The sequence below is a fragment of the Oncorhynchus gorbuscha genome, linkage group LG08 (genome assembly GCF_021184085.1).
Source record: "Oncorhynchus gorbuscha isolate QuinsamMale2020 ecotype Even-year linkage group LG08, OgorEven_v1.0, whole genome shotgun sequence".
Taxonomy (NCBI): Eukaryota; Metazoa; Chordata; class Actinopteri; order Salmoniformes; family Salmonidae; genus Oncorhynchus; species Oncorhynchus gorbuscha.
In genome coordinates, this window is record NC_060180.1 from 64,218,870 (window position 1) to 64,236,224 (window position 17,355).

Below are 17,355 nucleotides of genomic sequence, written 5' to 3' on the forward strand. Positions count from 1 at the left end.
AAACCCCTGATCTATGCTAGACTTTCAAAGACACTGACACTTCATGTTCCGTAGTTCTTGTGACTCAATTTCAGGGATGACGATACAGCGATGTTCAATTGTCTGTGTGTGTGTTCTGTAGAGTAGATATGAAAATATATAGTGGTGGACAGAATGGGGTGAACGAGAGGGGCCTCCGTGCAGTCAAACAGTATCATCAGGAGGGAAATGATAAGACTGGAGGTGACAATGAAGACAAAGAAGAGACCGGTATTAAAAATAGGGAGAATCTCAATAGCATACTCCTTGTGTCCTTTCTTCTCACCTCCTCAAAAGGAGATGAAAAATCCAGAAGATGAGAAAATCCATAGGTCCCGCCCCTCTGACCTTCTCCTCCAATGGGTTTTGAGAAGGAAGCAAGGCGAGAGGATGCGAGGAGTATGCAATTGAGATTCTCCCATAGTGGACAAAATGTGGAATTGAAGGAAGGGAAGAGGGAAAAGTCCAACCGGGTATAAACCCAGGTTGTTACTGTAAAACATAACTGTGTAAGTCCGCTGAGCTAAAGCCTAGGCATTATTTTGGCAAAATAACACAAGCAGAATTCACTGAACAATTGACTAAACCACCTCCGAGTGATAAAGTCAAGACCAGAATGGTATAAAAATGTGTGTTGGAAGTGTATCATGTCATATACACTTGGAGATCATTTTATTTATGTATTTATTTTATTTAACCTTTATTTAACGAGGCAAGTCAGTTATGAACAAATTCTTATTTACAATGACGGCCTACTAAAAGGCAAAAGGCCTTCTTGGTGGGACGGGGGCCTGGGATTAAAAATTTAAAACAAATACAATATAAATATAGAACAAAACACACATCACAACAAGAGAGACAACACTACATAAAGAGAGACCTAAGACAACAACATTGCAAGGCAGCAACACATGACAACACAGCATGGTAGCAACACAACAACATCATGGTAGCAATACAACCTGGTAGCAGCAAAATATGGTACAAACATTATTGGGCACAAACAACATCACAAAGGTCAAGAACGTAGAGACAATAATACATTACACAAAGCAGCCACAACTGTCAGTAAGAGTGTCCATTATTGAGTCTTTGAATGAAGAGTTTGAGATAAAACTGCCAAGTTTGAGTGTTTGTTGCAGCTCGTTCCAGTCGCTAGCTGCAGCGAACTGAAAAGAGGAGCGACCCAGGGATGTGTGTGCTTTGGGGACCTTTAGCAGAATGTGACTGGCAAAACGGGTGTTGTATGTAGAGGATGAGGGCTGCAGTAGATATCTCAGATAGTGGGGAGTGAGGCCTAAGAGGGTTTTATAAATAAGTATCAACTAGTGGGTATTTTTAATTTTTATTTGACCTATATTTAACCAGGTAGGTCAGTTAAGAACAAGCTCTCATTTACAACTGCGACCTGGCCAAGATAAAGCAAAGCAGTGCGACAAAAACAACAACACAGAGTTACACATAAACAAACGTAGAGTCAATAATACAATAGAAAAATCTATGTACAGTGTGTGTAAATGTAGAAGATTAGGGGGGTAAGGCAATAAATAGGCCATCGAGGTAAAATAATTATATTTAGCATTAACAAGTGACAGATGTGCAGATGATGATGTGCAAGTAGAGATACTGGGGTGCAAAAGAGCAAGACGATAAATAACAATATGGGGATGAAGTAGTTGGGTGGGCTATTTACAGATTGGCTGTGTACAGGTACAGTGATCAGTAAGCTGCTCTGACAGCTGATACTTAAAGTTAGAGAGGGAGATATAAAATTCAAGCTTCAGTGATTTTTACAATTCGTTCCAGTCATTGGCAGCAGAGAATTGGATGGAAAGGAGGCCAAAGTAAGTGTTGGCTTTGGGGATGACCAGTGAAATATACCTGCTGGAGCGCGTGCTACGGGTGGCTGTTGCTATGGTGACTAGTGTGCTGAAATAAGGCGGGGCTTTACCTTGCAAAGACTTATAGATGACCTGGAGCCAGTGGGTTTGGCAATGAATATGTAGTGAGGGCCAGCCAACTAGAGCATACAGGTCGCAGTGGTGGGTAGTATATGGGGCTTTGGTAACAAAACGGCTGGCACTGTGATAGACTACATCCAGTTTGATGAGTAGAGTGTTGGAGGCTATTTTGTAGATGACATTGCCGAAGTCAAGGATTGGTAGGATGGTCAGTTTTACAAGGGTATGTTTGGCAGCATGAGTGAAGGAGGCTTTGTTGCAAAATCAGTTTAATTTTGGATCACCAGCAGCAAGAGAATTGAACCCTGTGGCACCCCCATAGAGACTGCCAGAGGTCCGGACAACAGGCCCCCCGATTTGACACACTGACCTCTATCTGAGAAGTAGTTGGTACCAGGCGAGGCAGTCATTTGAGAAGCCAAGGCTATTGAGTCTGCCGATAAGAATGCGGTGATTGACAGAGTCGAAAGCCTTGGCCAGGTTGATGAAGACGGCTGCACAGTACTCTCTTTTATCGATGGCAGTTATGATATTGTTTAATTTTTAATAAAATAAATAAAAAAAACTTTATTTTACTAGGCAAGTCAGTTAAGAACAAATTCTTATTTTCAATGACGGCCTAGGAACTGTGGGTTAACTGCCTGTTCAGGGGCAGAACGACAGATTTGTACCTTGTCAGCTCGGTGATTCGAACATGCAACCTTTCGGTTACTAGTCCAACGCTCTAACCACTAGGCTACCCTGCCGCCCTGGAACTTGAACATGACCGAGGTGCACCCATGACCAGCTCTGAAACCAGATTGCATAGTGGAGAATATACGGTGGGATTCGAAATGGTCAGTGATCTGTTTGTTAACTTCGCTTTCGAAGATTTTATAAAGGCAGGGCAGGATGGATATAGGGGCTATTCGATGCTAATGCAGAACACCACATGATGTTTTTGTGCTGGTCAAGGGCAGTCAAGTCTGGGGTGAACCAAGGGCTCGATCTGTTCTTAGTTCTTTTGAATGGGGCATGCTTACTTAAGATGGTGAAGAAAGCACTTTTAAAGAGCAACCAGGCATCCTCTACTGACGGAATGAGGTCAACATCCTTCCAGGATACCCGGGCCAGATTGATTAGAAAGGCCTGCTCGCTGAAGTATTTTAAGGAGAGTTTGACAGTGATGAGGGGTGGTCGTTTGACCAATGACCCATTACGCATGCAGGCAATGAGGCAGTGATCTGTGAGGGAAAAATGATGTATTCACCTTATTTGTTGGATATGTAACAATTATTTACTTAACAAACAGTAAGATATTTCTGTCCTGCTAATGCTGTGTTTTATGGTCTCCACTCTGCACCCTGCAGTTAGTCTGGGCGTTGAGGACATGGGTTCTACTAGAGATAGCTTGAAGCTGACAATTGACTTGTGTTGGTGATAAAACGGATTCAGACACGGCTATGACATCCGGGTTGGCGGAGTGTGCTAAAGTAGTGAATAAAACAAACTGCCCGTCCAAGTGTTGGACGGACAAGGAGGCATGGCTGAGTCAAACAGGAATCCTGACTTCATGTAGTGGTGATTAAAGGCCATCTACTTCTTGTCAGTAATAATCAGATCATCAACATTAAGGAACACGGGCAGCTGTGAGGAGGAGGGTTTATTCTCCAGGTCTTTAACCGTTTTCCAGAGCTTCTTGGGTTTAGACCCACAGAGAGAACTGGCCTTCCAGATAGCCTGAGTGCACTTATTTCTCATTTGCCTGAACGATAGCCAGTCAGCCTGAGTATGCGTGTGCCAAGCCTTTCGCCAAATGCAATTCTTAAGGTGGAGTAACTCTGCCAGATCACAGTCGAACCAGGGGCAGAACCTGTTTTTAATTCTCATTTTCTTTATGGGTGAGTGTTTGTTGACAATACCACTCTATCTTCGACAGAGGGGATCAAGCTGATTCTATACCATTTTACCGAGGTCAGTTCACGAAGGAAGGCTTGCTCATTAGTTTTTTAACAAGAGTCTATTTCAAATCAGGACAGGTCGTTTCACTGAGCAGCCATTATGAACATAGGCTGTAAAACAGTGATCACTAAGTTCATTACAGATAACACCAGACTGATACCTATCAGGGTTATTTGTGAGGATAACGTTGAGGAGAGTAGCTTTTCTGTGTGTTTGGAGTCATACCTTGTGGGATTGGTAATAATTAGTTCTTGGTCAGGTGGTTTAAGCATATCCCCGTTTAGGTCACCTAGCAGGACAAATTCAGACTTAGTCTAAGGGGCCAGGAGAGAGCTTAGGGCATTTAGGGTACAGGCCGGTGCTGATGGAGGACAATAGCACCCAGCAACAGTCAACAAAGAACTATTTGAAAGTTTAATGCTTAAAACCAGCAAATAAAATTGTTTGGGGTCAGACTTGGTGGAGACAACCGAGCACTGAAGGTAATCCTTGGTAAAGATTGCCACTCCCCCACCTATGGAAGATCTGTCTTGCCGAAAAAGGGTATAACCAGAAAGGTTAGCAACACTCTTCCTTAACCACGTCTCAGTAAGCCGGTAATTAGATTCACGGTGTAAGCCGGTAATTAGATGACTTATGACATTAGAAAAAGGGGGAAATCATTTAATGAGAATTAACTTTAATGTATGAACAAATCTTTATTATACTGGATGGTGGTGGGTTAAATAAATGCATGTATTCATTGATGTGAAAAGTTCTTTGAACATATATTTAGTGTCCTTCTGGGAGGTCAGAGATAGTGTCAAAGATCAGGAGTTTAAAGCTATACAGCATTTATTTAAATTGATCATAGCAGAAAATATATACATGTTAGATTAATTTAGTTTTTATGTGTTCATTAACCAATTCAATTTAAAATACTCTGTCCGTTTCTAAGAATTTGTAAGATCCTTATTTGCATAAAATGGACAGAGACCAGTCAACCGAAATTAGCCTAGCATTTATTCTCGAGAGCGCTGGTCATAATGCCATGTATATTGGTTAATATACCTCACATTTCGTCATAGAGTTTTTAGATGACCCTCCTCTTCTCCGACAAAGCAGCTTCAAAAGTCCATTCCAACCAACTAACGCACACACTATATCTGGATTATCTCCTGAAGTCTCACAAGTTTATTACCACTTAGCTGACAGTTCCAGTCTCCCCCCCGATACGGAAAACCCGGAGGAGCTCTCGCTGCATTAATTTATGTCCACAGAGTTATAGCTGGGTCGGTTCAAACATAGGTTAATGATTCTCTTTGTTTACTTTAGACACACACATACATTCCTTCATCCACAATGGTTACCATTTCCAATTACCCTTTGTCCATGCTACATAACCTCTAATCCTAATGGTTAAGTTTCTAGGTAGAATTATTTAATCATTTATCTTCAACCTTGATAAAATATCTTAACAATACAGTACATGAAAAAGTAGAACATTGTAACTTCTATTTTTGATACTTGATCCCTGAGCTGTCCCCAAGTTGAAGAAGTTTGGGACAATTACAGCATGACTTGTAATTCCGATGTGACGTTTTATCAAGGTGGGTGGAATCAGGCGCAGAGACCAGCTTTAGTGATTCGACAGTTTATACTCCGGCGCACAAAGACACACGGTCAACCCAACACACAGGGTGAATAAACTGACACAGGATCAAAATAGACCAAAGAATAAAACACACGGTCAACCCAACACACAGGGTGAATAATCAAACACAGGATCAAAATAGACCGGAGAATAAAACACAAGTACTACACCAAATGACATGAATACAAAAACAATCCCGCACAAAACAAGGGCGGGACAACCTACTACATATAAGGGCGTTAATTAAACAAAAATACACACAGGTGAAACTAATAAGACAAAACCAACAGACAAACGAAAAAGGGATCGGTAGTGGCTAGTAGGACGGTGACGACGACCGCCGAGCACCGCCCGAACAGGCAGGAGAGCCAACTTTGGCGGAAGTCGTGACATCCGAGTACATTTACAAAATAAGAGCAGCTTACAGAAGAAAGTGCATATATTTTCATACTTCATAATGCTCCCTCGTGGGAATAGAACCCACAACCCTGGCGTTGCAAGTGTCATGCTCTACCAACTGAGCCACACAGGACGTAACTAGCCTGCTTTACAGAAACATTACAAATATATAGTCAAATATCTATCACCATCTTAGTAATGAGCTCTGTGATAACAGCCAGACAACGATCAGGACACAAGGAAATGTCCCTAACAAGCCCTTCATTTCCTCAGTATTCTTTACTGTATTGTGTGTCAGTCCATGTTAGTGTTGAGTGTCTCCTCTTGTAGTCAGTTACCTCTGGTAACTTGATCCCAGGCAGAGGTAATGCATAATTATAAACTCTGGGTTTTCTTCAGTTGGCACGTAAAACGCTTGGAAATTGACAATCGGATCAGAGTGTTTCAAAGTACCTACTTAAGACCCTGTACTAGTTGTCAGCTGGGTCTGTGTTGAATTCCAATTAGGTTATTTGAATCTGTGACAGGTCTGAATCTGAGAGAATGGAAGAAAGATTTGTTAGCGGGCTACTATAGCACTAATATAAGAACTAGGCCTGTCAGTCAATAAAAAATGTTTGTTGATTATTAATTTATATTTCTAACTATTATGATTGGCAGCATGGGAAAAACATCAACATCAGAAAACACTTTTCATGCAAAGATGTGCTGTATTTAATTATGCCTCACTATGTTCCCATCCAACCATTTATATGCAAGTAAAGAACCTGTCAGATAAAAAGTTCAAGACGGCCCTGATGGAAAACAGCAATTGTCACTATATATTTGCAGTCACGTGATGCTATGTTGTGGTCCTCCCACTATGACTTGGAAAAGCATGAAGGGTTAAATTAGGCTACAGATGAAATTAATTAAGATGAACTTCACAGGATGGTGAAAGTGCACGGCGATGAGCTTAATGGTAATTTCCAATAGGTTAAATATCAATAATTATTATTTGTAGGCAATGCTGTTGGATGGGACATAGTGAGGCATAATTAAATACAGCACATCTTTGCATAAAAAGTGTTTTCTAATGTAGATGTTTGTCCCATGCTGACATGATAGTCGGTGCTTGGCTTCTAATTGATAAATACAATTTTTTTTTTCTCCCAATTTCGTGGTATCCAATTGGTAGTAGTTACAATCTTGTCTCATCGCTGCAACTCCCGTACGGACTCTGGAGAGGCGAAGGTCGAGAGCCATGCGTCCTCCGAAACATAACCCAACCTGCTTCTTGACACAATGCACATCCAACCCGGAAGCCAGCCGCACCAATGTGTCGGAGGAAACACCGTACACCTGGCGACCTGGTCAGAATGCACTGCGCCCGGCCCACCACAGGAGTTCCTAGTGTGCGATGAGACAAGGATATAATGCAATGGAAACACATTGAACTTTGTTTTATTTGGGATATGGAAAGACATGATGCAAAGTTCTTTATATGTGCAGTGCATCATTACCCACTGCTTTTTTATCTACAACAAGACAGTTTGATGGAAACACACCTCCGAGGGTAAAATGCACATATCTTTTTTATTCAAGTAAAAGATAATTCACCTAAATCTTTCGACAAGTGGATGGAAACCTTGCTAGTGCTGTAATACTCACCAGAGCTTCCACGACTTCCATAGGCTTCATCTAAAATGACAAGCAAAGGCAGAAATCAATATTAGTAGTAGTATAGTATTATAGTAGTATAGTGTACTGTACTGACTAGAACGCCATTGCGAGCATGTTGATTTTGTCCAACCACACCAGACGTGATCAGTAGGTAGAAATATCAAAACAAACTGTGAACCAACTATATTAATTTGGGGACAGGTCGAAAAAGCATGAAACATTTATTTATTTATTTTACCCCAATTTCGTGGTATCTAATTGTTTAGTAGCTACTATCTTGTCTCATCGCTACAACTCCCGTACGGGCTCGGGAGAGACAAAGGTTGAAAGTCATGCGTCCTCCGATACACAACCCAACCAACCTACTGCTTCTTAACACAGCACGCATCCAACCCGGAAGCCAGCCGCACCAATGTGTCGGATGAAACACCATGCACCTGGTGACCTGGTTAGCGTGCACTGCGCCTGGCCCGCCACAGGGGTCACTGGTGCGGGATGAGACAAGGATATTCCTACCGGCCAACCCCTCCCTAACGATGCTAGGCCAATTGTGCGTCGCCCCACGGCCGGTTACGACAGAGCCTGGGCGCGAACCCAGAGTCTCTGGTGGCACAGCTAGCGCTGCGGGGAGGCATGAAACATTTATGGCAATTTAGCTAGCTAGTTAATTTGTCCTGGGATACAAACATTGGGTTGTTATTTTACCTGAAATGCACAAGACCCTCTACTCTGACAATTAAACCACAGATAAAAGGGTAAACCGAGTTTGTTTCTAGTAACCTCTCCTCCTTCAGGCTTTTTCTTCTTCTTGATATGGCAGTTGGCAACCAACTTTAAGGTGCATTACCACCACCAACTGGACTAGAGTGTGGACCTCAGTTCAACTTTCAATCACCCACGTGGGTATATGCTCCTAAAAACCAATGAGGAGATGTGAGAGGCGGGACTTGCAGCGTGTTAAGCGTCACAAATAGAACCAAGTTCTATTTTAGCGCCTGGCTCCGCACGCAGACGTTACGTAGACGCTACGCAGACACGCGTGAGCAGTGTGGATGCAATGATTGAATAACATGCGTGCACATTTATTTTGCGGTGTGGTCAGTATGTTAGCGCTTAATAAAGCAATTTTTTGTTTAGACGCAAACGTCACGTTTGCGTAATGCGTCCAAGAGCCCCGTTGTAGAATACTGTACGCTGACGTCAGGACCTTGACAAAATTAACAGTGAGTGAAACACACATTACTTATGGCTATAGCTATGTTCAACATGTATATTATTATTCTGGCTTTATTTAGCTTTATTTGTGAGAGCTAGATAACCTTTCATTACTGGCCAGGAAATTATGATCTCACCGTTTTCACCTTCAGCATCGGGTGCATTTGTAAGATCTTCTCTCTCAGTGGACAGATCGACTACAGTAGCCAAGAAAAGAAAACATTTTATGCCATTATTCTTTTTCGGATAGTCAAGACATGATGCATCAGGGGAATAGACACATCTATTTAATTTTCATCACTTGTTAAAGAGTTGTTGATCACTTTCAAATTGAATACTGCGCATGAACAGAATACTTACCAGAAGTGGCATCACCTCCTTGATCTAAAATAATCAATACATGAAGACATTAAAACACAATGATTATCATGCACCAGCATCAAATATAAAAACAGAGGTCCTGGAAAAGACCAATCCTGAGAATGAAACTCACCAATCAAACTACCTCCATCTTGAACTCCCAGGGCAGCATTCTTTCCAGGATTAGCTGGGGGAAATCCTTTCACATTAGTCTAGAACCTATGTTCTACGTACAGTATCATACAATGTTTGGTTCCACATGGAGAAGAGTCTGTATGGCTCTGATCAAGCCAGTGTTTTAACACTTCTAACAAAATATGAATCTAAATAAAGAGAATAAGTCATTAACCAGCATGGTTAGTACCTTGGTTAATATAATGCACTGTATTCATTGGTTGAGCACCCTTGTCTCTGTTTAAGTTGGGCTGACATTCATTTGGTTTAATAGACTTTACTCACCAGCCAAATATCTATTAGGCTCAGATCTCCATCTGTTTTTGAAAAACGGTACAACAATCCCCAGTATGAAAAGCAACAATATGCATAGTCCAATGTAAATTCGAATATTTGATCCCTCTTGTTTTTTCACCTCTGTAAGCACACAAGAGCACACAGTAGTCATTCCATTTCTTTCTGCATAGTTGTTATACAAGTGTACGAAGTGCAATAATCCTTTAATGGTGTCCACATTCATTTTTCCAACATATAAACATATCTACATATACAAATTCTGACCTTAAAGAGACCATTTTAATTGCTCACAAACATCAATGTGTCCATGCTTTGAAGACATTGAATTGAAAAAAGAATTTTACCCCAAGTGTAATTCCGGGGTTTAGGGAAGCTTTTATGATTGACATCACATCGATAAACGACAGACTCGGAGGTGTCGATCCTCACCGTCTTCCTCAGCTGGTAGGTGTGGTCTTCGTTAGGTCTGACTCCTGAGGAATGGACACCCTCCATCTCTGTTAGGAGGATGTTGTCCCTAAACAGGTTCAGCTCAATGGGTGATGACTTTGGATAGGATCCGGTAATTAAACAAGTCAGGTTGATCAACCCAGGTTTTAAAGAGCCGCCAGGGACAGTGTAGACCTTTGGAGCAGCTACAACGTTGTAGAGACATAGAAATACATCGTTACTTCCAGAACATGAATATGAGACCTGGAAAAATAGGTGATAAGAGACACTGATTGAAATTGGGAGAAGTAATAAGAATGTGTTCCATACGGGTGGGGATTTACATGCCAGTAAAACTGTGTGAAAGCTCTGGAACAGCTAATCAAATTTGACATTTGTAAAACCACAGTGCAACCAATAGTAACACTCACATGAGTTTGTGCGCTCTAATAATCGGAAACGATCAAGTGCCACTGGACAGTCCACATTCACAAAGTTGGTCAAGTGGTCTTTCATGCTTTGCGTGTTCCATTTGTGTACGATATCATGAATATCGTGAGCATATACATCTTTTGGGATCCACATACTTGAGTTATCACTGAGGAACAGCACTGTGTTTCCATCATAGGCAAACTCAGCAAAGCCAACGGCTTTCTCTGTTTTTTTTCTTTCAATGATGGTTATATCCACAGTACAACCAAGTTTCATCTGCACAATATCACCTCCTAATACGACAAAGATAAAAAGGATTAACACTCATATAGTGTACTGAACTAAAACTGAACTAAAACTGAACTAAAACAACGCTGACAAAGCAAAGATGGTCAACTATGACATAATAAATGCAACTCACTTAAGGGATGTTTTACAAAGTGCCTCCTCAGATCTACAGCACTGGATAAAAAATACGTATTAACTTTCTGTCGAGCTGAAAGAATTTCCTGCCAGTCATTATATCCAAAGCTCGTACTTTCTTCATTCCAGATTTTTTTAGGTACAGGGGACTTGAGGGCACTGCTGTAGAAGTCCACCAGTTCTCCATCCAACAACCCAGCGACTTCATAGTGGGAGGAATTGAAGCGTGTGTACATGTACTCAAGTACATGTTTGACTGTGAGCAGGTGATGTTAAGAGAAAAACTGTTAGAACTTCTGATGACCTTAAACTGCATATTTTATTTAAACAACAAAATGATAGAATATGCTACATGTAGGCCTAAATCATATTTACATTAACAGCATATGGCCATATCAGAAATACATTTATGAATGCAAGACTATAAAAGCAATGCTTTTTAAAATCGGTCATAAGACATACAGTAAATGCACTCTTCTAATTCTAAACATTTCGAGAATCCGTGGATATAAACGTGAGAGTATATGCGTGAAATAAAATCGTTTTTACAGGGGCATGGATGTTTTGCTTAAAGCGACAATATGTAACTTTTTTGGGCAATCCGACCAAATTCATATAGAAATATGTGTTATTGATCTGTCATTCAAACTGAAATGAGTTAAGTTGCCATTGTTTTATAGCCTGAATGACATGCATAACTAGTATTTTTCTAGCTTTTTAGTAGAGTACATATATATAGAATCTATTCAATATGTAATTTTATGTTTAAGATATTATGTACCCTATTCCTTATTTGAACTATAATACAACGAACATAAGTTTAAAATGTTTTGTTAACATTTTAGACTAGCAGAACAGCCCCATTACTTGCTTTCACTTTCAAAAACGCTTTTTCAAATGATAACTTACCCGTAGGTCCTACATCATTTTGCGAAATAAACGAACAAAGAAGCAGTCCAATAAATACATATCGGATAGGGTTCATCATTTTGAGGGCTACTGATGGTAGATTCTGGCATTAAACTCATTCATCGTCCTAGCGATTAGGAGCTTCACTGCAATTGTCATTGCTCCTCCCAAAATATATTTTTTCCTGTGAGTTTGAGCCAATTACTTGTCAAATAATATTACAGTCACTTGTTGGTAGGTGAATATCCTTATGATAGTTTATTTATCACAAAGGAATAGCCAGTCGAGACGAGGGTTCCTCAACTGGCGGGTTGCGGGCCGAATTTAACTGAGAGATGCATGATTGTATACAAATGTAAGCAAGGTTTTAAATTATTATGTTTTATAAACGGAAAGACAGCCATAAACCATTAAAAAAACATGACGCTGTCTTGGAATAATGCTTCTACATTAGAAGGTTGTGGAGGATATTGCAAAACAGTATCTTCCTGTGGCTACATAACAAGACAATGTCAATCCCCCCCAAAAATAGTTCACAACATATTCGTTGTCTGTTCTTAACATATGGGTATGATGGACATTTTCATATCAGTAAATGTAGAGAGGTAATGTAGACTATTTTCAGAATGTACATTTTCTATAGAAATATCAACCCAACAACTAATCCAACTCTTAATCTTAGGGCTGCAATCCCATTAACAGGATCGATATGACAACAGCCAGTGAAAGTGCAATAATCTGAGACGGCGCTCAGAAAATAAATAAAATTACCCGCCATGTTGGAGTCAACAGAAATCAGAAATCACATTATAAATATTCCCTTCCCTTTGACGATATTCATCAATGCAATGCACTCCCAGGAATTCTAGTTCCACAATAAATGCTTGATTTGTTCGATAATGTCCATTATTTATGTCCAAGTAGCTACTTTTGTTAGCACGTTTAGTACACAAATCCAAACGCTCGTGCAGGTCCATCCGAACGCCGGACGAAAAAAATAAGTTATATTACAGGTCGAAGAAACTTGTCAAACTAAGTATAGAATCAATCTATAGGATGTTGTTATCATAAATCTTCAATAAAGTTCCAACCAGAGAATTCCTGTCTGTAGAGAAGCCATGGAACGCAGGTTGCTATCATGTGAAATGCGCCTGACCAGGACCTGGCTCTCTGCCAGACCACTGACTCAAACAGCTCCCATCCGGTTCCACAACACAGTAGAAGCCTCATTCAAGTTTCTAAAAACGGTTGACATCTAGTGGAAGCCCTAGGAAGTGCAACTTTATCCATATCCCACTGTGTATTCAATAGGGGCTGGATTGAATATCGACCAACCTCAGATTTCCCACTTCCTGTTTGGATTTCTTCTCAGGTTTTTGCCTGCCATATGAGTTCTGTTATACTCACAGACATCATTCAAACATTTTTAGAAACGTCAGAGTGTTTTCTATCCAATACTAATAATAATATGCATATATTAGCAACTGGGACTGAGGAGCAGGCCGTTTACTCTGGGCACCTTTCATCCAAGCTATTCAATACTGCCCCTGCAGCCATAAGAAGTATTAAGACGGCAATATTTGGAGAGATGATTCTCAGCCTCCAAAAAGCGCACGTAAAAGCTCAGGCACTCGGAATGATATTCTGACACTGTTGAATAGTTCACTGCCTGTAAATACACTGTATCAGCCAGAACAACTTTAACATCTTCACCCAGCTCTCCTACAAAATATGAAAGACAAATTGGTATTGTGTTCCAGTGGATTTGTCCGTTATCATGATGTTTTCAGCTGTTGTTTTTTACCAGACTGAGCCTAAGTTTTTTACACATGTTGAATGAATGTGCGCATTTTGGGATTGTCAAATTTTTTGAGAGAGATGTTGGTGCTTGCATAAACCATATCCTCAGCATTTAGGCTACGTTTTTACATGTATTTACAGTATATCACAAAAGTGAGTACACCCCTCACATTTTTGTAAATATTTGAGTATATCTTTTCATGTGACAACACTGAAGAAATTACACTTTGCTACAATGTAAAGTAGTGAGTGTACAGCTTGTATAACAGTGTAAATTTGCTGTCCCCTCAAAATAACTCAACACACAACCATTAATGTCTAAACCGCTGGCAACAAAAGTGAGTCCACCCCTAAGTGAAAATGTCCAAATTGGGCCCAAAGTGTCAATATTTTGTGTGGCCACCATCATTTTCCAGCACTGCCTTAACCCTCTTGGGCATGGAGTTCACCAGAGCTTCACAGGTTGCCACTGGAGTCCTCTTCCACTCCTCCATGATGACATCATGGAGCTGATGCATGTTAGAGACCTTGCACTCCTCCACCTTCCGTTTGAGGATGCCCCACAGATGCTCAATAGGGTTTAGGTCTGGAGACATGCTTGGCCAGTCCATCACCTTTACCCTCAGCTTCTTTAGCAAGGCAGTGGTCGTCTTGGAGGTGTGTTTGCGGTCGTTATCATGTTGGAATACTGCCCTGCTACCCAGTCTCCGAAGGGAGGGGATCATGCTCTGCTTCAGTATGTCACAGTACATGTTGGCATTCAAGGTTACCTCAATGAGCTGTAGCTCCCCAGCTCCCATTTAAAAAAAAGCCTATTATTCCCATATAAATGTTGATAAACGACCAAAAATAAGTTAAATATTTGTTGATAATTCACCCAATCATCAGCCTAAAGCATAGACTGCTGATGAGAATAATTATTCTTTCGGTTTTATGTCGAACTACACGCAAAAATAAGTACTGTAGCCACCAACTGTGTGGGATGAAAATAAAAGATCACAAAATACTAAAATGTCGATGTTGGAATACTCATATTGACTACCCGAAAATCACTCATCAACATGCTCCTTGATTCATCTGTTAAAATCAATAATCAATGTCTGATCCCATTTGCTAATTAATCTCAGGAGCCCGGGAGGGCAGCACATCTTCCAATAACCCTTGCACATCTTCCGCTGTGAATTCCCAGATACGTTCCTGCGGCAGCCACAATGATGTCCAAATTCTTTGATTTTCTTTTTACCTGAGCCGTACAGTTTATTGCAGTTGCAATGAACGCCACAAAATCCACTTTCTTTGCATACAGCATGTCTGGATCTCTTGGTTGACAAGTAGGCCTATTAACTCTGGACATTTGTGCATCCACTACCATTCATTCAACTTCACTTCCTCTCTCAATTCTTTTGATTGCCTACGCGTAGGAGAGCCGATGGACTGCCCTAACTTTTGCCACCTCAACCTCCTTTACCCTTATAGGTCACTACACAAAGTCTGGGTCATGATCCCCACCACGATTGCAACACGGCCGTTCTTCACTCTGATCTTCTGTATACTCCACCCGTCTGCACACACTTGAAACATTGTCAAATCCTTTACAATTTTGACACTGTAATGGTTTGGGGACAAAAGCCATCACTGAGTAGTACTCACCTCATATAACCCAACTTCACATGCGTAGGAAAGTGCTTATCATTTTTTTTTTAACATAGAACCGACAAACTTTCTTCCTTTCACAATGCGGGTCAAAGAATTGGCACTAAATACATCTGGGACTCCAGTTAACATCCCCATCAAAAGATAAATGATAATAATCACATCCCAACAAGAAACAAATCCTTGCCTTCTCCTCCTCTTCAATTATAAACACTTATTTTTAATTCCATTGTTACACACTACCATTGTCAGAATTCCTCTTTCATGAAAAAAAAAAAACTTTTAAAACACCTGGCCCTATATGAGTTTCTGATAATAAAAAAAGTCCTTGTCATGTCCATGACTTTTTTGACCAATTACTCAAAACAAACAGGAGCCCCAAAAAAGATTGACTTCGTGTTGCATTCAGACTCAGCTTTTCTTGACATTGGAGGCATTGTATGAACATGGACCATTAAATTGATCTGCCAGTGCACCATAGAAATACTAGAAAACTGCATTATGGTACATCTTAGAATGGACCTCTGAGGCAGGGGGAAGATGGGGATAATGGTAGTGAGGATAATTGTGGCAAACTGGACTAGTGTATTAATATGGAGGCTGTGGATAGTACCCTGTGGGATAGACAGGATCTTGTGGCTTCATGGTTGTTGGTTTGGGCATCGTTAGAGACTCTGTAGTTGGCATCGTGGTCTCTGTAGTTGGCATCGTGGTCTCTGTAGTTGGCATCGTGGTCTCTGTAGTTGGCATCGTGGTCTTAGAGAGAGTGTTGATCAGGGCTGGAGGAGGATATGGAAAAGGATAATGATGGTGAAGATGTTGGTGCATGAAGTAGGAATGCATGATCTCATGTAGGTAGACTGGATCCTTGCCTACGTCCAGTATGAAAAAACGTAGTTGAAGAATTCAGTTAAGCAGAAGCGGTGCTGTACTGAACAATTAGTTGAAATAAAACGGGGTTGGGTTGTGGGCTCTTTTTTTAAAATGATATATTGGCTTTTGCATAATTTAATGTGCATCCCGCCACCTACTGTGCAGAAAGGAAACAGAATTCCCCAAAATGTAACAAAATACAACCCCCTGTCGCAAAACATAAGAAATAAACTAAATCAAACAACTTTTCTGTTAAAAATAAATAAAACAGATCTGATCACTACACAGGCTCAAGGTGAACCTGGGAGGGTGGGTTTTCTGGAGCCAGTACGCCTTGCAAGTCTTCAGATGTAAAATCCTTAAGTCCCAAAAACTTTTCTGCCGCAGCCACAATAAAGTCCAGTTTCTTAGACTTGTGCCCTACAGTTCATAACTGTAGCAATGAATGTTACAAAATCACCATTTTTAACACACAGTGTATATTTTGACTGACAGCAAACATTTACTGTACTCTGGTGCGTCTACAACCATATCTTCACTAGAATCACTATTGCTTCCGCATAGAAGATTTGCTTGACCGCTAACTTTTGCCACCTCAATCCCCTTCACCCTTAAAGGGCTCTCCAGGAACTCGGGAACATGATCCCCACCACAATTGCAACACCATCGTCCTTCTACACATCATTCATCAATATACTCTGTCCGTCTGCACACACTTGAAACATGGTCAAATCCTTTACAATTTTTACACTGCAATGGTTTGGGGACGAAAGCTCTTACGGCATATCTTACACAACCAAGCTTCATTCATCCATTCACCCAACAGGTCAGACGCCAGGCACCAACCCCACCAGGAATTCCCTTCAGCTATTGAACCTGAACATCCATTGTCACCCCTGAGATGACTCCTTTGATGGGTGCTTGTTGGAGGAAATTATAGTTGAAATGATTAATTATGCATACATTAGATTAGAACCAGTTATTTTAATACTATTATGTTATGGTATGAAATGTATGGGTTCTTGGTTAAGCTGTTACTGAAAATGTAAGTAAAACAAATTAATTATCTGTACCTTGTGGGAAAGGGAAAAGGGAGGCATATATCTTTTCTGACAGATAAGAATGGTATTTGATGTTCCAGTAGTGGAGGAGAAGATGTCTTTTAGACAGATTGGA

At 40.6% G+C, this 17,355-nt stretch overlaps 1 protein-coding gene across 1 annotated transcript; it reads right to left on the minus strand.

The window, feature by feature from the left end:
- Positions 1 to 5,537: 5,537 nt before the first annotated feature.
- LOC124041986 (zinc-alpha-2-glycoprotein-like) lies at positions 5,538 to 12,013 on the minus strand. The gene is made up of 9 exons (XM_046360215.1): positions 11,854 to 12,013; positions 10,943 to 11,200; positions 10,521 to 10,814; positions 10,005 to 10,295; positions 9,323 to 9,780; positions 9,190 to 9,213; positions 8,967 to 9,026; positions 7,603 to 7,632; positions 5,538 to 6,487 (listed from the first exon to the last, which is right to left on the minus strand). The coding sequence occupies exons 1-5, from the start codon at positions 11,930 to 11,932 to the stop codon at positions 9,641 to 9,643; spliced, it is 1,062 nt and encodes a 353-aa protein (XP_046216171.1). The 5' UTR covers positions 11,933 to 12,013; the 3' UTR covers positions 5,538 to 6,487; positions 7,603 to 7,632; positions 8,967 to 9,026; positions 9,190 to 9,213; positions 9,323 to 9,640.
- Between the last annotated feature and the right edge of the window lie 5,342 nt (positions 12,014 to 17,355).

Excerpts from the sequence above, each read along its gene's own strand:
- LOC124041986 (XM_046360215.1), bottom strand. The coding sequence starts at position 11,932 with ATGATGAACCCTATCCGATATGTATTTATTGGACTGCTTCTTTGTTCG. Across the intron at positions 10,296-10,520 it reads ATTAGAGCGCACAAACTCAT|CTGCTCCAAAGGTCTACACT; the intron begins GTGAGTGTTACT and ends ACAACGTTGTAG. Across the intron at positions 9,781-10,004 it reads ACCCCGGAATTACACTTGGG|AGGTGAAAAAACAAGAGGGA; the intron begins GTAAAATTCTTT and ends GTGTGCTTACAG.